The sequence below is a fragment of the Chenopodium album genome, chromosome 14, assembly GCF_948465745.1.
Source record: "Chenopodium album chromosome 14, dcCheAlbu1.1, whole genome shotgun sequence".
In the NCBI taxonomy this organism is placed as follows: Eukaryota; Viridiplantae; Streptophyta; class Magnoliopsida; order Caryophyllales; family Amaranthaceae; genus Chenopodium; species Chenopodium album.
The window spans coordinates 21342907-21366514 of NC_137847.1; the positions used below are offsets into that span (position 1 = coordinate 21342907).

The 23608-nt window shown below is 32.5% G+C and overlaps 1 protein-coding gene across 1 annotated transcript; it reads left to right on the top strand.

Annotated features, from left to right (window-relative positions):
- Nucleotides 1-6503: 6503 nt before the first annotated feature.
- LOC145577896 (uncharacterized) lies at nucleotides 6504-22838 on the top strand. The gene is made up of 10 exons (XM_081635316.1): nucleotides 6504-6640; nucleotides 9139-9277; nucleotides 10323-10410; nucleotides 10835-11072; nucleotides 14092-14370; nucleotides 20218-20308; nucleotides 20390-20427; nucleotides 20545-21426; nucleotides 21533-22622; nucleotides 22712-22838. The coding sequence occupies exons 5-10, from the start codon at nucleotides 14289-14291 to the stop codon at nucleotides 22836-22838; spliced, it is 2310 nt and encodes a 769-aa protein (XP_081491442.1). The 5' UTR covers nucleotides 6504-6640; nucleotides 9139-9277; nucleotides 10323-10410; nucleotides 10835-11072; nucleotides 14092-14288.
- The last annotated feature ends 770 nt before the right edge of the window (nucleotides 22839-23608 follow it).

Below are 23608 nucleotides of genomic sequence, written 5' to 3' on the forward strand. Positions count from 1 at the left end.
ATGAGTATTAAAAATTAACCTCATGGAACCATTATTAAAATTAATACCACTTATGGACAACCAAGAATCCATAACCTTTAATTAATCATAACATAACCAATTGATAAGACAATCACTTATACATCACCTACAACCATAGTCATATACTTATATCTCAAACATGCCTCATACACAATATACGGAAACCACAATGTATAACCAAACAATTAAGCCCAGTCTTCTCTATGCATGATACTAAGTTCTCGATACATCCCTAATCATGCTTCTAAAGGCAAGGTTTCGTAACTTGTACGTACCTTGAATAAACGAGTTGGTTGGCCACTTTAGGAACTAGAAGTCGCCTTCTACGAAATCCTCTCCTAAAAAAAACAATAATAATTCAACCAATACCCAAGAAATATAATTTACAGCAATACCAAACTACTTTAAAACTTCTTAAAACATCAAAATAATGCCTTTAATTTATTCCCAATAGTCAAAGTTAACAATTTAATAGTTCAACCATAAGTTTATATGTTAAAATTATGAATATATGGCTTATAACATAAAATTCCAGCAAGTTTAACTTACTAACATATGCTGAAAATTTGTTTTATTAGTAGCTTTTGCAATTCAAATAATCTATACTTGTCATATTGCACAAATAGTTGTTCAAAACATATAGAAGCATTCTAAACCTCTATTTTTGGCTCAAAAATAATAAAAATCAGATTATATAAAATCTAAAAAATAATTTAAATTGTAAATTTCAAGCTTTTGATGATCTTAATTCACAATACAATAATTATAGTAGTATATCACACATTAAAACCTTAAAATCCTTCAAATAAACAAAATAAAAACCCCAATCTCATCAAATAAAATCTGAAAATAATTTTCAAGTATAACATTATGGATTTTGTCATCATGAAACCATAGAATAGATAAATAACTAGCTTAACACGGTTTTCAAGCCCTAAAACATGAAAAATCAACATTTAAACCCCTATTTTATACATAATATAAATCTGAAATTTTATACTATAATTCAAACATAGTATACTTCATGAATTTGCAATCTTTTATAATTCATATACATAATCAAACCAAAATAATAACAATTTAAGAACAAGATTTCAATAAACATTAAAACTTTAATCAATTTAACAGAAGAAAAGAAAAGAGGAAGGAAGAAGAGAAGAGAGGCCGAAACCTGTGGCTGGAGGCGGCGCGACGGTGGTCTGAAGCCAGCGGCAATAGCAGCAAGTTCGAAGGTTTTTTTTTTTTGAATTCGTGAATAGTAAGGGGGAAAGGGGAGATGACGTGAAAGGGGAAGAGAGTTGAGGGTTTTGGGGTTTGTTTTATATGGGCTTAGTTTCCTAAATTAAGTAGGAGTAGAATTAAAGAGTTGGGTTTAAATAAAAGTTTAAGGTTTCTTTATTCTAAAGTGGGCTACAATATTATAAACAAAGTGGGTTGGACTTGCATAATCATTCATGATTGAAAATATGGGTAGAGAAATAATAAGATAATTTTATTAACTTTATAAACATTAAATTTATTTGCTTATATAAAATAAATTTTGTAAATAATTAATCATAATTGAATATTCACATAAATATGTTAAAATATAATTTTACAAAATTTTGGAGGATTACAGTTCAATAAACCGTCAATCATTTAGTACCCGTACCAATAGATTCAATACTACTGTACCATTGTACTTGTTTTTTAGTCAAATTATATTAACTGTCACATATGGTTAAGTAACAAGTTAGTTTGGGATTAAGTATAGTTAGGAATTATGCCTCATTTTGTCTGTTTCAATTTGTTTCAAAACCGGAATTTAAAACAAAAAACAAAAATAAATAAATAAAATGGTTGATTTACAGTAAGAAAAAGTTTTGGTTTGCCTATATCTTGAACTATGTGCGGCCTCAACTTGCCTCAAAAAAAGGTATTTTTGGTCATTTTATGTTAGGTTTGACCCTAGAGGGAGAAAGTGAATTCTAAAATTTGGCCTAGTAATTTTTCAACACTCAAACAAAAAAAAAGCAACACAAGACAAAGCCTAAGCTCTATTAACAAAAATTAACATTTTACGCAATGAAATGCTACGGCAAGAAATAAGATTAAACCACAGCAATAAAACGTAGAATCTCCTAAAAATTTTGTGAAACTAAACCGAAAAACAAAATACACTGGTACCAAATGGGATTTCACATAATAATAATAATAGTAAAAAAAAAAACCGTTACACAGAATTATGTCAATAATTTATTTGTCCATTAGTTTAATACGAAGTACTAAGTATTATATATACATGTATATACATTGGTATCAAAGAGGTATATTGCAAGTACAAAGGATTATTATATTAAGTTAGTTCTCAACAGTCGTCCCACAGATGTGTCTTCAATCCTTCCATTGGGATGCTCACACAACGCACCTGTAAATCTGATCCAAAAAATTAAGAGATAATATAAAGATGAGATAATCATATAGAAACCTTCCAAAGGTTGACAAAATACACAGAAATATAAAGAGGTCGTATAAAAGAGCAGAAACTTGAATTCACAAGTACCAGTCTTGAAACTTTGGAAGTTGCTTGCATTTCTTCTACCTTAAAACAAGAAAGAAAAAAAATTAGAAACTGAATTCTAGGAAGTTAGATAGCATGCTTGGCAAAGGACAATGGAAAGTAGAACACACAAGCACGCATAGATAAGAAATTCAGGTTAATAGGATTTACCCCATCCTTGGAATAGCCAAAAAATTTGCCGAAAATGACTGCAAAGGCAAGATGTTTAAAGGGATTGTTGTTCTGTAGGCCAAGAAAGGGAAACAACATGTAACATCATTATCGACAACATGATTTGTGCTTCAAAATTTTATAACCATAAAATAACATTGAGGCCATATTTGGTATGAATATTATAGGGGGTGGAAAATGGATTTAAGAAACCCACTCTGTTACTTATTGTTTGTTTTGATAGGTATGGTAACAATTATCGTTACTTCTAAAATAACAGAAATGTGAAGGGCATATCCGCATATGTAACAATATATTGAATTATTGACAACTTCCAAATTTTTACAACCATAAAATAACATTTAGAAGATATAGCCCAAGACCAAACATGTTTTCCCATTTCAAAACAATATTATGTCCACTAAATCCATCATAACCAATTCAAAATTATATGGCAAGAATAAAAATTAACACAAAAATCAGAAACCATACTAGCCTAGGCCAAGACTAATGCAATCTGATATATGTGATAAGGGGGATGATCTTCAACAGCCATCCTTGAGGCTAACTCATCCTCAAACGCAGTACGGAGCCCTGCAACATCACCCAAGAGATAACTTGCTTTACCCATTTAAGAGCAAATGAATTAGCTATTAATAAACATAACACAATGATAAGAGATCATCTAGGCATAGTTGATAGAAATCGGAACAAGTACCACATCCTCTCTCATCAAAAGCCCACAAGAGATGGTCCCTCTAGATACAACGACTCCCTTCAACCTTATGGCGAAGTTCAGCAACTTCAATCAATTTAGATAAATCGAGATATGTATGACTCTCTTCTACCCTACAACGATATTTGGCAACTTTACTGGGGTCTTCATCACGAGATGAAGGTCCATTTAAAAACTCTACATCAAATAACATATAACGAGGCATAACATAGCCTCTATTTGGACCTTCTACAAAAAGACAGAAATAGTTGAGAAATCTTACTCAAAAAAGGAAATAATTAAATGGCTTAAATAGCAACCACCCTCAAGCATTGGTTGAACAATCAAAACATTAGGATGCAAAACAGAAATAAAATTAGAAAGGTTAAGCAAGCACACCGTGGATGTTTTATCTAAATGTTTTATCTAAAATAATTCTCCAGAGGTTACATTTTATATTCCGAACAAGCATTTTATATTAGTCACAAAGACAATTGAAATGGGGCTTAAAAGTATAATGATCGGCATATGTCTAGTTCAAGGGCAATCATTATTATGATTGATTAACTTAGAAAATATCATATCAGCCAAGGTATAAAAATTTTCCAAGTCAAGCAAACCTTTTTAATTGAACTAGACATGATGCCGAATTCAAAGAAGTTAAAACCTTTTTAATTGAACTAGACATGATGCCGAATTCAAAGAAGTTATAAATTCATTTTTGAGAGGTATAATCCCTCTTGAAAATAGAAATCACCCCTCTCGAGGGGCTTATGTTTAGGGGTATTTTTACCCCATTTTTATAGACAAATGAGAGGCCAACAAGTGGCCCAATTATAAGCCGACACGTGGCATCCAACTCAGCTAAAAAGAGCCAATTAGAGCATAACACGTGGCCTAAAGAGAGATATCAGAAAATAAAGGGCTCAAAGCCCATTAAGGAAACATGCCTAGCATGAAGAAAACCTTAATACACGTGTCATCCATGTATAGGGCAGCCAATCTTCCTAGGTTATGAAACCCTAGGAGCATGATCTCCCACTTCCCTATAAATACCCCATCATTTCATGATGGAAAAAAAGAACACACAATTCTTAAAGGCACAATGCCCAAAATATGCTCTCACTTCTCTCTACTTTCTCTCTCTAAAATTCCGTTTTCCGGTCACTAACTTGATCGTCGAAGGCGGATCTCCGGTAAACCGGAGATCCGTTGTTTTGCAGGTGTTCAGGTTGTACGAGTGTTGCATCTCGTATCTGTCTCTCGCTGGAATCCATACCCTCTTTTAGAAAATCACAAAAATCCCTGAAATAATAACCGTCCTTCACCACTGCCCACCGTCTCCTACTCCTATCCACCACCCCCAACTCCTCATACCATGACAACCATCCACCACCATCGACTCATCCACCTGAAAACCATCCACTACCACTGATTTAGCATCGAACAAACCCAACCACCCACAAATCAACCAACACCAATCCGTCGACAACCCACAAACCCACTCAAATTCGAACTCACCGCAACAACCCTAAATCGAAACACCACTAACCACCAAAATTGAACCTAGCTACCAAACATTCAAACTGCCACCATAGCCGCAAATCATAAATGTAGATCGAAAAATCCAAATCAAAATTGCAATTTTGATTAAAAAAAAAACGCAGAAGCCACCACAACGAAACCCTTTTTGTAGATTAAAAAAAAAGAAAAAAAGAAAAAAATGATTATTGGTTGAGATTATTATTGGTGACAACTAATTAATTGGGTCTTAAGTGTTAGGCAAAAATTTACTAAAAGAGGGGAAAAAATAATTGTTGCAACTATATAGAAATTTCCAAAACTGGAAGTTGTTGCAATAAGGAAAAAAAAAGGAGGAAGTAGTTACGAATATAAAACTAGTAATTAGCTTGTAAAACTCCCTCCATTTCAAAACATGTTATACTCTGACTAAAAGATTAGAAATGATCCAAACATTATGAAATGGAGGGCATATGTCATTAGTTATATTCTTCAAGCAAGCTTTAGCCTATATATCCCCACACATCTTGGTCACTCTATAATAACAAACAAGGTAATCAAATTAATGTTGAAGGTAACAGGATACTTTGAAGTCAGCAAAAAAGAAAAGAAAACATTGCTACCTTCATAAATTCCTTGTCATAATCATAGTAGTTTTCGATCTAACAATAATGAAAGAAGTCAGTAAATTACCATACTTGGACTAAGGTTCCTATAGCAAAAAGGTAAACACTTTAATCTTCAAAAGCTCTTAAAATGTGTTTAAATAAAGATCCGTCGTTAAGTTATATCCCACTAAAGCACTTAACAAAGAAATTCATCTTTATCCCATCGCTACATTTTAACCAAAATATTCACTCCCTCTGTTCTTTTTTAGTTGATATATTTTAGCCAAAAAGTTGTACAAAAATGAATAAGCAAGAAGATAAAGTAATTTTTTTTTTTTTTTTTTTTTTTTTTTTTTTTTTTTTTTTTTTTTAATTTGATGCAATTAGATAACCAAATTTGATACAATCCTAAACCTTTTGAGTGGCTAGATAATCCACAAACTAAAGACACAATTTTCATCATGTATCAATGTATGTTATGCTCCCTACGCTTAGCGATTTATAAAAACATGACCTAATTCTACTCTCTTCTAAAAATGCAGCAAATAAGAAGGGCCAAAGGCACTAACATCATTCCATGCACCAAGACCTTAATGATAATAGAGGGAGAGAGGAGGAGAGGAGCGGGGGTGGCACTTACCAAATAAGGCTTCATAACCGAAAAACGCACATACCACTGCACGTCAAAAGTCAATAATCAGAAGGAATGAAATCATCACAAAGAAGTTGCAACTAAATGTCTATATCTACACTCTTTAAAAAGAGAGAAGACCTTCGGAACTGTTCATTATGAACAGTAGAGCAGTTTGCGGACGGTTATATCCTCGACTTGGCATGTTATTTACGGTCCTACCACTGGACCTTGACTTCTTTTGCCTTCCACGTTAGCTTTGTCTGTCCTTCTTTCTCCTTAATTCACTTTCCATCACTCATTCATTTCTACTTTCTCTCTCTTCCTACTTTCTTTCTCTTTCCTCCTTTTCTCTTTTTACTTTTGATGGTCACTTATTAGAGTTTTCTTCAACTGAAGCGTGCTCCGAGTTCCTTTGTTCCATTGTAGCTGAGGTAATTATTATATTATTTACTTATTTTAAGTGTATATATTTGTTTGAGTGTATATATTTGTTTGATTTCTGGTGTTGAGCTTCTAATTTGATTTTTGGGGTTGAGCTTCTAATTTGATTTCGGGGTTTAGTTACTTCGATCTTAGGGTCTTTGATTTGTTTGAGTGTATATATTTGTTTGATTTCTGGTGTTGAGCTTCTAATTTGATTTTTGGGGTTGAGTTTCTAATTTGATTTCGGGGTTTAGTTACTTCGATCTTAGGTTCTTTGTTTAAAATTCACTTTTTAGTTGTTCAAATTAAAGGGATTCTAAGTGGAGATGATACATGCAACATCTGTAGCTCACTTCACTTTAATTTCTTGGGTTTTGAGTGGAGATGGTTTGATTTTTGTGAGTCATGTGAGATCTGAGATGTCCTCCAACCCCTTAGCTTTCCTGACTTCCTTCGTATCCTGTGACTCTCTAACCAGGAAGCTTTCTCTCAAGTACAACAAAAATAGAACTCCATAATACGTATATGCTCTATATGTTCAAATCAGAAACTTTGTAAGAAATGATGTAAAATCCATATTTTATATTATAATTTATAAAATTAGTAAATAATTCATATTCTCAACACTTTCAAACTTCGATCTTTTGTCCTGTGTTTGATAGTCTTCCGTAGCTAGACCCTATTTTCAACCATATAACTAAAGAATATAATTTATATAAATGTCCATATATATTCAAGTATAAGCTAAATAGGTGAGTTTTTCCGCTTGCATATATAGTGCAGTGATTCACTACTACTATACTATGTGTCAATTTGAACAAACTTTTTAATTTTATATAATGTGTTACTCATATTATCCGTATAATGTTCTTTTTTTTTATTAGGCTAATAAAATTTGAAGGCTAATATAACCTAATACGTGGGAAGGAACACTCAATAGGATTCATATATGCAATCCATTGAATAAAAATAATTAGGCTATATTAGATAAGTTTGAACGTAGATATCAATGCCTTCAAATAATCATCGATAGTTTATTAGGATAGTCCACGTGGTCATGTAATCGTATTGAGAAACCTAATAATGCCTTATGTAGTGAATATAAACTTTTTTTTAAAATTTTAAACAATGCCTAATATCTATGTCACAACATGCATATGTTCATTTATTTGTGAATTACATGGAACCATGAAAGGAGAGTGATGGAATGAGTAAGCAACGGGGAAAGGGCTAAGTGGGATAAGAAATAGAGTTGCCACTTTTCAAGTTATGATGATAGAGAGAATTCGATGGATGTGCATTCAACATATTTTTGTTAGACGAATCAATAATTTGTGAAATTGCATATTTGTTTGGTTTTGTATACAATGCCTTTGTTAAGGTGATATAGTTAATACAAGATTTGAAATGGATTAGTAATTACATAGTTTCATGACTGATCTTCATAGGTTTCATGACTGATCTTCATTAGGTTTCTCGATACGATTATTTGAAGGCATTGATATCAAACAGAGTTTGATATCGTATTGAGTGTTCCTTGAAGCTACATCATCGATATCAATGCCTTCAAATAATCGTCGATGTTTGAATCCTATTGAGTGTTCCTTGATATAGGGTGGTCATAGTTTCATGTATGATCTTCATTAGGTTTCTCCTACCTTGATTTTTTATTTTTTGATTAGTTTTCTTTTTTTTTGGAGTAAAACTATGCTCATCTGTGAAACTTGTATTGTGATGCGTTATGTTCTTGATCGATTCATGCTCAACTTTTGCTCTGTTAAGTGTATGACTTGCATTTTTCAATTCTTGCACTGATCTGAATCACCAGTTTCTGATTTTAAAAAGAAAGCTTTAGAGGCTGCCTTCTATTTGGATTTGATGAATAAAAGGCTTGATTTATGTGAGTTATGTCTATTCCTTTAGCAGTAAACGATTGCTTGTTAGTTTTTAAAAACAGATTTCAAATGAAAAAATCAAATTAAAACAGATATCAAATGAAGTTCAAAATTAATATGCAAAGAGGGAAATACAATATTCCAATTACTACAGCAAGGCAATTTCAAGAGCTTTCTCTTCTCGAAAAGTAACAAATGCAGTCTTTGAGTTAACTGATTAACTGCACCCAAAAATTAATGGAGTTAAACAAGAAATACCCATTAATTAATTAATTAATTGATAAATATCCAAATTTAGGAGAATAACAACAAACTGCTGGATCTCAATGTGTTGAATTTCACCAGAAAATGAGAAAAATTTCTCTCGATGCTAGATCTGACAAGTTTCGGTGTTTCTATTTTTGGCATGAGGCAGTTAGCGGGCATTCAAGTTTCCAGTCGCAATTGCTAATTGTGCTTTTCTGGTTGTTTTGATTTTTTTTTTTTATTTTAGGAATAACAGTAAGTGGGTTTTAAGTGTTTCATTTGGTTAATTGCTTTTTAGCCTTTTGAACTTATGCTAAACTATTATTTTAGAGATTGATGACTGCGCCATTTGATTATGTTTACAGGTTGTACTTGAGTTTTGACATTGATTGTGCACCATTTGACGTTGAAGTTTATAGCTTTTCTTTTGTATGGACCTCCTGGAATAGGAAAATCATACTAAGCCAATGTTGTTGCAACTGAAGCTGACTCAACATTTTATAGGTATATGTTGTGCTTGCACTTATGTGATTTATCTCATTAAGATCTATTTTTTAGTTGTTTTATGTTCTTTGGAGAACTTGACTACTTTTTGGCAGAGTCAAGCATGTTTAGCTTTTTGTTTACTTAGTATGACTTTCTCATTTGTCAATGTGCAACTTTAGACCATTAATATAATTGTATCAATAAGTAAAAATTATGATAAGTTGATATTTTCCTTATTCAAATCACAAATGATGGCCAATGGGTTGTGTCTTGTTAATATGGTCAAAATGAAGAGGTTATACTGAATTAAGTCATAGTTTATCAAGTGTTGAATTGTTTTCGAATTAATGTACTAGCCCCTATATATATGGTAAATATGCACATAAGAAATAAGCTAAATATGCGAACAAAAGCTGGATTCAGATCACCTGGATGCTACTAACTGTTCTTTAGCAAGTTAACCTACGACTCAGAACACTTTTATAATATCATATTGCATTGTTGAAGACAAAAAGAGGATTACCAATTTGCTTTCTCTATTTCATCCAAATTAAAATTTGTTTCCACAAAAACCTTGCATAGATTATTGCTTTAAAGTGCATAACAAAAAAAAAAGGAATAGAATTTTGTAGAAAGAAAGGGATTCTCACACTCTGGTTAATTTTTTGTAGTTGTTTTCCCCTGTACTTGCAATAATCTATGCAAGGTTTTTGAAAAAAAAAAAAAAGCTAAAGGAATTCTCACACTCTATTGTTGGTCACTCATATATGACATCAATGCTAGCTTGTGTTTTTTTAAAGGCTTTTTAAATTGGATTGTATGGCTTTTTTCCTTGATATCTTCATTTATAATTTAGAAGAATAGAAGAGTGACGTGGTTTAAACATGTGATTTGTTGGATAAACTTGGAAAGGAAAGTACATTATGATGAGCATGCTTAATTTTATATATTCCTGGTAAAAATTCTAACAGTTCAGTATGTTTTTCTTTGCGGAAATATTATGTGCGTATATATTGAAATTTGCAACTAAAACCAGTTTGTCAAGGCTAATAGTTGAGCACAGTGTCTCAGGTGAAGCTATAATTGACTTACGAGTTGAGCACAGTGTCTAAGGTGAAGCTGTAATTGAGTTGGGTGTACCTGTTTTCAAGGTACTTGCTTCACTAATTGCCTATTGCTATTATCTTCCTTTCTGTGCTGGATTTTTTTTTGCTATTTTTTGTTACTTCTGGTTATTTGAAGTGGTGTTGATTGTAAATAGGTGGTTTTAGGCAGTATATGTTACAGGTGAGTGGGAGGGTTCGAAGATTGTGCTTAGTCGTTGGGATGTGTGTTTCTTTGTTGGATAAAAAGCTCTGTATTTAAAAGGGGAGATCAGGGCTATGCTAAGTGTTTAAAAGGAAAGATTAGGGCTTTAGTTTGGAATGGCCATTTATATAGATACGTTTTTACCAAAATTCAAAAAATTTCAAAATGACACACATTTCCTTTTATTGTGTTAGTAGAAGAATGTTTATTCTCTTGGTATAAGTAGTTAGGTTTAAAAAGAATTTAACTTTTTTGTTTTCATTATAGGATCTGTTCCGTGCGTAGCTGTTCATTTTATATAAGGATGGAAAATGAAGAGGAAATTGAAATTGCAATTGCGCATTTTAAAAGTTTTTGTAGAGTTCATAAGCGTATCATGGAGGTTCTGAAACTGGGAGTTTTGGGGATGGAGAAAGAGATTTATCAGAGGAAGGCTGTCGTTGATTTGGTGTTGAAAAATGCAGCAAATGGAGTGCAGAATGCAATTGATCAAGCGCCTATTGTGGTGGAAGGCTTTCTTAGATACCTAAATTGGGTTGAGCAGGTCACTAATGAAGGTAGTTCACAGTTTAAAAGATTAAAAGAGGATAAGAAGAAAGAAAAGGAGACACTTGATTCGATTTTTATGAAGTATAACAAGAGGGCAATTTATAGGAGTCGATGAACTATTTTGGATAAGTGGTTTGTTGTGGTAGTAGATAGCATATATAGTTTTTTAAAGGAAGTAATGTATTTTGTATTTTGAATGTTGTATGTAGGAAGGTGGGAGTTGATTATTTTGGAGGTAGTTTAGAGGTTTTGCAATTTGCTAATTAGATATTTATAGGAGGTTAGTTAGATTGTAAATTGTGTAAACCCCGAATTTTGTTGTGTTTTTTCAATGATAATTATGATATCAATGAAATAATTATGGTTTCTGAAATTTGTACTAAACGACACATATTGGTATTTCCGTTGCTAATGAGTTGTATTATCTTCTTTTGACAATGCTTTGCACAGATGTATCGAGATGGCAGTAGTTCATAATATTGCCGAAGGTATATTTTTTAAAATTTTTTTACAGCATATCTTATATTCTCATGGTATTTTAAGTTGGTATTCTTTGTGACAAGAATCAGCTTGCCTACATTGTTTATTTCTTCATTGCATTAGGACACTTTGCTTATGTATAAATCAATACATGAGGTATAATAACATTACCAAATACTTGATGGCATTCAACGATGTTAAAATATATGGCAATATACAAAAATTATAGTTGCTCTAATTTAGATAACAACCTTATTCTTGTAAAAAAGAAGAGTTCAATATATATCTCTAATGAACGTTGCAGCGGTTAATATCAGGTTCCAAATTGCTCTTTGAAATAATTTGTTTTCTCAACTTTAGGAAATAATATTCTTTTTGATCTATATAGAAGAGTTAAGAATAATTTTGTCAAAAAGAATTTAACAAAATTAAGGACTAAACTATCTAAGCGTCTTAATTATTAAGAGTTTTCTTTGAAAATCAGTCTCTTTATAAGCCATCAAAAATCTCAGAATGCATATGCTCAGTTATTTAGATTCTAAATCAATGCAAAGCAACGTCTTTAGTGCAATTAAGAACTATGTATATAAGTTTCCAGCGACGGCAATATTGAACTATAATAGCAACAAGTCAGTAACATTACATTTACAGCCTTGAGTATATAGTAAAAACAAATGGATAAAGATAAGTTTATGCACAGACTGTCAGCGTTAATAGTACATCATTCATTTACAACCTCTAAAAAAAATGAAAAAAAAGGAGAGGAAAAAAAAAAGGCCATGTGCACCAAGCAGCTTTGCATGCCATGATCAAATAATGGCAGTACAATTCACATGACCAAAGAAAAAAAAAAGGAAAAAGAAAAGAAAACTATAGATTATTAGTATAAATATAGAACTAATGCTTTGCATGCACAATACCAAACACAAAAAAAAACAGAAAAAAATCCTCTACCAAATATAAATCTTATACATATCCACCAGTTCACCTAAGTCACAAAATGCTTCAGAAAATAATACAAAATTATAAAAGCTTTCAGCTTCCTCTTATCAACCAAAAATCATTTTCAGCTTACCTCAAAATACCATTCCATAGATCAAACTATATAAAGTCAACACCAAAGTTAATGGTAAATAAGGGAATCAACTCCAAAGTTAATGGTAATGTATTCCCTAATAATGAATTTTTAATACAACTACATTATCTCCGATTGAATTCACTACGTGGGTGACGTAATTGTATTATAGTTATCACCAAAGTTTTTGGTAACATATTCCCTAGAAATATTCTTCGATGCAACTATGTTGCAACTGGTTAAATCGGCTTCGTTAGCAACATATTTGTATTGAAGGTTATTAATAACGCCCAAGTATAGCGTTGAAGCAAATGGAGTCGGTGTCTACAAGAAAGAAATGGAATTAGCTTCCATCAAATAATTCCAGCTTCTACAAAGTGAAACTATTAAGAAATTCAGCTAAAAGAGTATTATTTTGCCACCAATTAATGCTCTACAATAAAGTCCGTCTGCAAATCCTATATTGTCTTCTTTGTTTTGCTTATATTCCACATATGTCAAAAAAGCTTGATGCAATTTATGTACACTAGAACATCTTTGATTCACAATATTGCTTCATGAGAAGAGTAAGTAAAGCATCCTATATCAGCATTTGCAATAGGACCATGTATTAACTATCATATCAACAGTCGTAATAACATAGCCAATAAAATCTCTGTGCCATGATTCAATATCCTAGCCACGAAAACAAACTGAAAGAGTACCAAACATTACATTCACGTTCCAACATCCAACTAGCTTACAAAAACCCATGGCAATACAAACAACAGTCCGATAATCACATATAGAACTCGATTTTCCAACATCAAACTTAGGCATACCTGGCAGTGCCATTAAACCTAGCGCAGTAACAGCTCCAGTAGCAATAAACGGATGTGAAGCCGCAAGAAATGCACCCTCTGCATTGAAACCCACAAAACAAACAGAATAAGCAACTAATAGAACTTAACAACCAAAACTTGATCAACCCTAATCCAAATTCAGCTGATCTAATTATTGCTGTAATCTGGGTTCGGTAGACATAGAACCTATTGTTAAGAGACAAAAATTCAGCTGATCTAATTATTGCTGTAATATGGGTTCGGTGGACATAGAACCTGTTTTGTCTATGTAGTTAGAGTAAAATCAATATTAGGCCTATTTTTAGTTACTGATGTTTTTGTACTATGTATGTAAGAGATTATAGGCATGGGTTGTTTTATTGTAAAAATATTTGTCTATATGAAGACAAAAACACTTTTCAAGTGAGTTTAATCTACCATGTATATTTGTTCTTTTTAAATATTGATTTGCTATGTTATGATATTGTATATTTAAACTCAGTTGATCTTTTGTTCGCAAGAATCTGAAATTATTAATGTTAATTTACGTTTGACAGTGTCACGAATGTTAATAAAACATATATTTTTATTTTTAAAAGGGGCCTTGACAATATATACAAAATGAAGCGTCGTTTAGAAGCACCTTCGAACACTCAAATCGAGGACGGCACAAATTGGAAACAATTACTCGAAAGTTCCTCACAAATGTCTATACAAGAATTTGATGCATTTTAAGTCTTTATAATTAGCTAACTTGTGTTAAAAGGTTATTTCTTACTTATATATATAATTTATTATGCATAGATCCAATCCGAGTAAGCGTAGGAAAAGGGAGAATCGCTGGCGGAATTCTCAAGTACACAGTGGGAATACTTTGGGTAATTATTTCTATTATATTTCAAGATTGGTTTATAATAAATTTAATTGAAAACCTTTTTAAAAGTGCTTCTTTTGATTTTTTGGATATTGTTTTGCTTTATGAAAGAATTTTCATTTAAATATGATAGTATTGGAAAAATGGAGTGATGTGTGCTTGTGTGCTGGAAACAGTCATATTTCATTTCTTTTTTTACATGTTGTTTTATTTTTACGGTTGGTAAGGGTTTTTAACCATCACCACATTTCTTATCTTTTTGTTATGCTTTTTCACCTATGATAACTAAATTATCGTCCTTTACGATCCAATTTTGATACAAAGGTCATAGCAAAGTGTTAGCTTAGCTAGCACTTGAATTGAAAATTAAGTGTTGAAATGTAAGACATTAGAAACAGTTGACGTATGATTAAGGGATTATGGTGAAAATTAAAGATAGATTTTAAGTTATGCTTTGTTTAAATAATTTAATATTGAGTAAATTGAAATACTACGATGAATGATTCTAGATTTCTAAAAAGGAAAAAAACTATATAGATCTACTTTATTTTGGAATCTTGGACAATAATTATGGTGTTGTAAATTGTCAGCATTGTATGCTTATAAATCAGTTAATGATAAAAGTGCTCAGATTATAATAAATCTAAAAACATAGATCAATGATAAAAGTACTCAGATTTTAATATATCTTAAAACATGAGTCAGTGTATGATTAAAGTTATTCTTTTCAGACTGTGACAATGCAATGAAAAGTACTTAATAGCCTTATTAAGAGAAATTTGATTATAGTGCTTTATGAACACAATTATTTGAATGCAGGATCTAATTTTTTAAAGTTTAATTTGATAACTAACGATGCTTCTATAGCAGAAAGGGTGTATGAAATTACTTAATAGCCTTATTAAGAGAAATTTGATTTAGTATATATGAATTAGATAACAATGCTCTCATCTCTATCGATAGAGTAAAATCATTACAAAAGTTACAACATTGTATAATCTCAATGATACATTTATAGGAAAACAACCTTCTGCCCCTTTAGCTACTACATCAATTAAAAAAAATGTAAAGTACATATTGGTCTTACTCAAATAAACTTAATAACACTAAAACTTCATTCCATGATCTTGCTTCGCGACTTAATTTTATTTTTGGAAACTCCAAGTTCTACCTTCAAATTACAGAACAATTGCCATGCAACCCTTTCACTGAGTAGATATTTCTTGGATAAATGAAAAGGAAATAAGAACAAACATTGGAATCAGATTACAACAGCATAAAAAGAGATGCTTTATAACAACAACAGCAACAACAACAACAACAACAACAACAACAAAAAAACCTAAATTAGCTTATTTGTTTGACATAAAACCAAGTTCTCCTTCCTAAAGATCTACAATTAGGATAATATTAGTGAACTTATAGAATTGATATAAGTTTGATATACATAAAAATCTAATTCTTACTCTATTATAAGAATTTGATTTATACTTAATATAACTTACAAATTTAATACATAGATAGTTTCGAGCTTGTAATTTCAAAATGTGATCAACCATTATAAAATGCAAATACCTATTTTTGGAAAAAAAAAAATCTAGCTGATGTAACATCTTCAATAACAATAATTATATTATTGTCGTTAAAAAGGAGATCACATCATACAATAATCTATGAGCTATGTTTGTACATCGTTCTGAAAATTAGAATTTTAGAACGATGTACTTAAGTAAATACTTTTTAGTACAATAAAATATTATTGCAAAAAGTATTCACTTGAACCGCCACATGTCATCCTACTGGCCTAGCTCTTTTAATAGAGTGGCTATATAGGAAGTTAGGCGGAGGCTAGCATCAACTTTACAGTTGACTTTAGCCACTAGCATCAACTTCACCGTTGAGTTTTAATTAAAAATAGTGATGAAGATATATCTATTAGTATCTTCAACACTCTGTTTAATTGGAAAGTAAAATAATTAAATATGGATGCATTTATGTGTTTTTGACGATTACAATAGGCTAAAAACAGAAAACTTTGAGGTAATATACATAAAATATCCATGATATGGATATTAAATGTGTAGAATGATTAATTTTAATTTATAGAGAATGGAAGTTTAATAGAAGCTACAAATTGTATGAGTCTGGATAGGAAAAAACTCAATTTGTTTTAGGTTGATAGTGAAGAGGCAATTGAAATAATGCAAACTATGCTTTGTTATTTCCTTTTATAAACCCTTGAAACATAAAAGCAAATATATTTTCTGTAACAAAGAATCTTATACAGTGAATAGTATACTACACTTGTGAGGATGTCATGTTTAAAAATCAATTCTGATTAAAGCATTTGAATGGGTGAAATGTCAGAACATTGTGATTTTATAATTAAAGCACACTTACTTAAATGGCAGAAATACAGCTTATGATTAAAGTTTCCTTTTTAAAAAGTGGTAATGTATATAATTCAGGTTATAATTCAGGCATGGCAAGCTATAAAGACCAATAAAAATCAGAACCATTGCACTGTAAAAAAAACTTAGAATATAAATTCAATTAATCTATGTGGGATTTTGCTATGCAATCCGGTATACCAAAGGAAAGGCAGAAAACTGTAAATAAATGAAAAAAAAAAAAGAAAACAGCTAACCAAGAAGGCATCTACATATTCAATATAGACCTCACATTGATAAATCAACTTTTCCAACCACTGAATCAGACACTGAATCAGAAAAATAAAGCAACTTTTCCAGACACTGAATCAGAAAAATAAAGTTGTCTTCAACCACTCAATGTAATCTACAACAGTAAAAAGTGAAATCTTCTTGCTTGGACACATCTTTCTATCATTCTTTATTTGCCCAACCACCACTTTTTGTTGAACCGTAGCTCTTAAAATGCAAATTATTATACAAGTAGATCTAAATAAAGTTTATTTCAGGAGCAAATTTTTTCATATTGTTATCTGCCCAACCACCACTTTTTGCTCAATCGTTTTATTTATTTATTTTGACACACAAACAAATATACTTGGTAAAAAATTTTATATGATAATTGTTGGAGTACTTTTATTTCAGCCGCCCCTTGAATATCATGTTTCACCAGTTAATTATGTTTAAGGTTGAAATTTAACTACATTAAGCATGCATATTTAGTAGAATATGAAAGGATACTAAGGTGAAAGAGATTTAAGAGCTCTGGGACAGATGCAACAAGCTGTGCCACTCTAGACACTGTCAGCTTGACTAAAGAATCAGAGTTATCATTAGATTCATGGTAAAAATCAAGTTCTTTAGCCAATTGAAGAACTCTTTCATTTTCTAACAAGTAGAGTTCAACTAATCTGTGAATATTTGGAGAGAGAGATTGTGAGCAACATTAAATAAATTTACAATTACCTATGGTAGACAAATTGAAACCAAATATCCAGTAAGAACATGACAAAATTCAACATGAAATTGTGTCTAGCAACAACAAATCTGAAACTCAACAAGTGCATTATTGGCATCATAATCACCTTTCAGTATTTGATCTTACAACACTGGCACTATGATTTAGAGAAGGAATCAATGCTTGAACAACCTCAAAAATGAGACCTTTTACGAAAAATACATCATAAACCAGCTTCCTTGTAGTCAAAGGGAAGCAGGATAACCAATTGGAAGTAACATTTGCAAAATCATCAAAAGAAGAAAGAATTGTACTCATGAAGTGAATATATTGAGCTAGCAAATAATAACCTCAACCAAGTCAAGCTTCTCTAAGTCACCCAAGTATCTTAAATTTGAGGAGAAAAAAAAAACATACAACTACAAAGTGTCTAGGCCTTAGTTCACAGAATTGAAAAGCCACCCCAAAGAGACTACAAACCAACTCAAGTTTGAGCAAAGCTTCTGACAAATTCATATGACATTATTTCTTTGGCCATCATGACTACTAGCTTCCACAAAAACTTTTCTCTCACTGGTATACTAAGCTTCACCCTTCAGAACCGCCAATCAACAACTGTAGAACTCATGTTTAAACCATTTTCCTCCTCTTCTGGCCGTCTAAGGTATAGATTGAGAGGTTTAGTAAATTACAATGGTTATAAATGTTGAAAAGAGAATGTTAAGCATCTTAATTAGCATGGAATAGTGGATGTAGGTAAGCAAAAAAACTACTACATAGTGACAAGATTCATAAGTATCATTTTTCTCATTGAAAGACTTCTCCTCTTGCATCTATTTACTAAACAAAATGACCCAGGTTGTCATGATATTAATTTGTACTTCTAGCTACTGAACTTCTTTTCATCATACTGATGTAACATCAATGTATCTAACATGTGATGTCATTGAATAGCATTTAAACACGAGAAACATAAAACATACCATGAATAAAAAATCGAGCTAATGTAGGAAATGAAACTCCTTTATAGAAGAATTCCCACCCTTGGTTCCTCCCTTCACTTGTATAGGGTACTTCTACTTGATTGAGCTGGAATATCAATGTCAAGAGCATCATCATACATCAACGACCCACACCAAAAATCAAAAATACCTAAGATTTTACAATTGTAATCCCATAAAGACAATAACCTCCCTGCCACCCACCTCCCCCTCCCCACCAACCCACCCCCCCCGGCCCCAAGCACTATGAGTTAGAATAAGGTAAGGGTGTGTTGCATTCTCGAAACTTAAGATGTAGCCAAAAAAAAAAAAGGCGTCCATTTGTGCAAGATTCACAACCTAGCAACATTAAATTTCATTTACCCATGATCATCTAGCAAGCCTTAAACATTAAAGTATATTGTTTCATGTATGCATGAACAAAGATAAAAACTTTGGTCATAGAGCCATCATGCAGTAAAAAAGTTTTTATCAATAGAAACCAAATTATATAATTAAATTTAATTATGCAAGATATAAAAATAATTCAAATTTTGCTGGCCACAAGACTGAACATTGCTCTTTTGCGTTTTGGAATCTCAACTTCTACTGGCTTATAGTTGATTGAAGTTGGAAGAACCCCATCCACCATCATTTTCGTCATTGTTCATTTGCCATAATGAATCTTTAGACTGTCCCCAAGTCACTTACCAGACCTTTTATGACTTTTACCTCAGGTTTCCTTGTCTCGCACAATCTTGTTCATTTGCATTATCATAACTCCATCCGCCCGAACTTCCTTGATCAATTTTCTTCGAAGGATTGCCAATAATTTATCCCGTGTAGATTTCTTAACACCAACATTACTAGCAATATCCCAAAACTGTTCATTGTCTTTTTCTGCTCGAGAATCCAGGCCATTTGAATCCTCTTTCTTCTCACCCTTACAGCCAAGTCATTGCTTCTTTCGAACCCAACATCTTTTCCTCCAGTAGAATCCCAGCCTTTAGAACTTGTACGCTGATACTATTCTGAATTTGATTTGTTACCTTTGAGCAATTTATCATTCTAGCTGCTTCTTCCTCCCAGATTTTTCTACTTGAAGATCATTTTTCTTCCAGCCAGCACTTTGATCAATAAACAGGGGAACTTCCAAACTCTCGAACTTATTAATCTATAAAGAAATGAAGCGTAAACTCTCGAAATAGCCTTTTCTCCTTTTCCATTACATGTACTTTGAGATGGAGTGGGAAGTTATTCACATTAACGTCGTATACTTAACTAAACTCTTTAAAAACAAAACATAACTAAACTTTTTTTATTATGAGATCACTTAAAAAAATTAGATCAACATACCTTTTCTTTTATGAAATCAGTATAGTGTTACATGATCTCTTACCTTTTAACCATCATTAGCTATCTTTTCTCTTATTCAGCTACATGTAAATTACTTATGAGATCAGTATATTGTTACAACTTGTCAGATGAAATCGGAGGTTCTTCACGTACATGTCAGCGACGTTCAACAAAGCGTAAACGTTTTTTTGAAGGTTCTTCAGCCATGAATACACAAAGGTATTCACTAGGTTAATGAGGTTATGTAACGTCTTAAAGATACAACAGGTTTACTTTAACTAATTATCATTTCTCGTGTAGGGTTAATCGAGAACGACGTAAAAAACCCCGTCGAGAAGGTAGTATAATTATCGTAAATAAAATCAGTAAACTCAGCATTTTTTTCCAACAAATGAAACTTATTATATGTAAATGTTATTGTTAAATATATTTTGTTTTCTCTTTATAATCCACAGTCTTACCGGCTGCTATCATTGGGCAACCTTTACCAGAAGGTCCTCTCAAACTCGGCAATATACACTACTGTTTGCATTGTAATGCAAAGAAGTTCAAGTATGAAACTTTACACTTCTGTTGTTGCAATGGAGAGGTTAAGATTGCAACAAATGAATTTCCTGATGAGTTATGCCGTTTATTTACGTCACAAGAAGAAGATGCTAGGCATTTCAAAAAATATAGCCGGATGTACAACAACCTCTTTGCTTATAGTTTTATAGGCGGCAAGACTGAATCATCAACATATAAAGGAATATATGTGTTCAAAATGCACGGGCAAATATATCACTCTGTTCCAGATCTACTTCCTAATAGTAATCAGCCTAAATTCCTTCAGCTTTATTTTTATGACGGACAGCACGAGGTTCAAAATCGAGTTAAATGTTTTCCACAAGTACGGGGAAATATTGTTCGTATATTAATGAAAGTTAGTGAGAAGAATCCTTATGCAAGATTTTTTAGATCATTGAGGGAACTAAAGATAGATGAAAATACACAAATTATCTTAAACCAATCGATGGTTCTAGATCAGCGTGTCTATAATGCACCGTTGTCAGATGAAGTTGTTGTGGTGTGGCCAGATAGTATCTCTTCTAACCAGATCACCACTCCGCATGTTCTTATGTATGGAAAGTCTGCAGAACCTCATCGCATATGTCATTATTATGGGTGCTATGATCCACTACAATATCCGCTGTTATTCCCCCATGGTGAATGTGGTTGGACACAAAATCTTAAGAAGCAAGTTACTGTTGGGACCTGTCAGACACTTCAGGTTGCAGATCCTATAAATTCATGTGCAGTTCATACCATACGAGATTTTTTGGATGAAGAAGCAACACGTAAGTTCATGCTATACACATTTGCAAAGCTTTAAACAAAAAAAAAAGCAGAAAAAAAAGTGTGTTGTGCATCTTGATTAATTGCTATTTTTTTTTCAACATGTAGGTGCTATTCAACGTAGAACAAGAGCCGATAAATATATCTCTCCACGAGAATATTATGCTTACAAATTGCAAATTCGACCACACAATATGCTTTTAAGAGCAGGTAGATGCTTCCAACAATTTATCGTGGACATGTATGTAAAAATAGAAAACACAAGGCTCGATTTCCTTAGAAACAATCAGGATACAATAAGAGTTGATCTCTATCAAGGTATTCTTGATAGTGTAACAAGTGGAGAAACGGATGCTTTGAAGATTGGACATCTTGTTATTTTGCCTCCATCGTTCACTGGTTGTCCTAGAGATCTTAGATGCCGATATTTGAATGCTATGGCATTAGTTCAGAGATATGGCAAACCGGATCTTTTTATTACCATGACATGTAATGCAAATTGGCCAGAAATAAAGGCTGAACTACAACCTGGAGAAAAAGCGCAGGATAGACTAGATTTAGTAGCCCGGATATTCCGTGCTAAACTATTAGCGCTTAAGAAGCAGATTATGAAGAAAAACGTGTTGGGTGGGGTGGCAGCAATGATCTACGTTGTTGAATTCCAAAAAAGGGGTCTGCCACATGCACATTTCTTGATTATACTGAAATCCAACTTCAAGATAAGAGGGCCAACAGACTATGACAAATTTGTTTCGGCTGAAATACCCTCATTTGATAATCCTTTGCTTCGTAAGGTTGTCTTGACTCATATGATGCATGGACCATGTGGCAAGCTAAATCCGAAATGCCCTTGCATGCAAATGAATGGGAAAAAACTTGCGTGTAAGAATGGGTACCCAAAAGAATATGTGGCGGAGACATCAAACAACAAAGATGGATATCCTATATATAGGAGAAGAGAAACAGGTGAAAAGGTGAAAATTAGAACTGCACGGCTAGACAATCAATGGGTGGTACCTTACAATCCGTATTTACTACTCATGTTTGACTGTCACCTAAATGTTGAGGTATGCTCAACTATCAAAGCAGTGAAGTATCTGTACAAGTACGTTTATAAAGGGCATGATCGAATCTCATACAAGATATCTGCCACAAATGATAACAAAGTCGATGAAATTGAACAACTTCAATCTGGCAGGTCAGTAATAACTATTCAATTTACATAATTTTGTTTTATCTTTGTAATTTCAAATATATCAATGAAATTGAAATGTAACAATTTTGTAGGTGGGTATCCCCATGTGAAGCAGCATGGCGAATTTTTGGGTTTGATTTGTACGAAATCTATCCTCCTGTCATGCCATTGCCGGTACACTTACCTAATATGCAATCCATTGCTGTAAGACCACATTAAAATCTTAATTTTGTCGTGAGAGATCCAAAACGTTCACGGACTCCTTTAACAGAATATTTCTCAATGAATGCAAAAACAAACGGTGGCACTGGACTTTTATACGGTGAATTCCCAGAGCACTACAGATGGGATGCACGTACAAAAACACGGATTCAGAGGCAAAAAAAGCTCACTGTTATTGGACGAATGGCATTTGTCCTACCTGCTGAAGGTGAACGTTTTTTCCTCCGACTTTTGCTGCTCAATGTTAGAAATGCAGGGTCTTTTTTAGACCTACGGACAGTTGAAAATTATGTTTGTGCTACATTCCAAGAAACTGCTCAACGACTTGGTCTTTTAGAGGATGATGATGCTGCATCTATATGCTTAGCCGAAGCTTCTGAAGTGCAATTACCAGATGCTTTCCGAAGGCTTTTTGCAACAGTCTTGATCTTTTGTCAACCAAAAGATCCATCTGCTTTATGGATCAAATTTTACACAGCACTGTCAGAAGATTTTAGTCACAAATATAAGGAGGATACTAATAAAATCAAGCAACTAACTGTTAGTGTGCTTGAACAACATCTTGAATCAATGGGTAAATCACTCAAAACTTTTGGCCTAGATCATCTGAGCTACATTGTTGCTGATGAATTCAGAAAAACAAGAGATATAGCAGATGCTCTAGATACAGCTATTCCCGAGGAATTTATAAATTCAAAAGAACGTTTGAACACAGCTCAATTTGAAGCATTCCAGTGTATAATGAAACACATACATGAAGGAAAAGG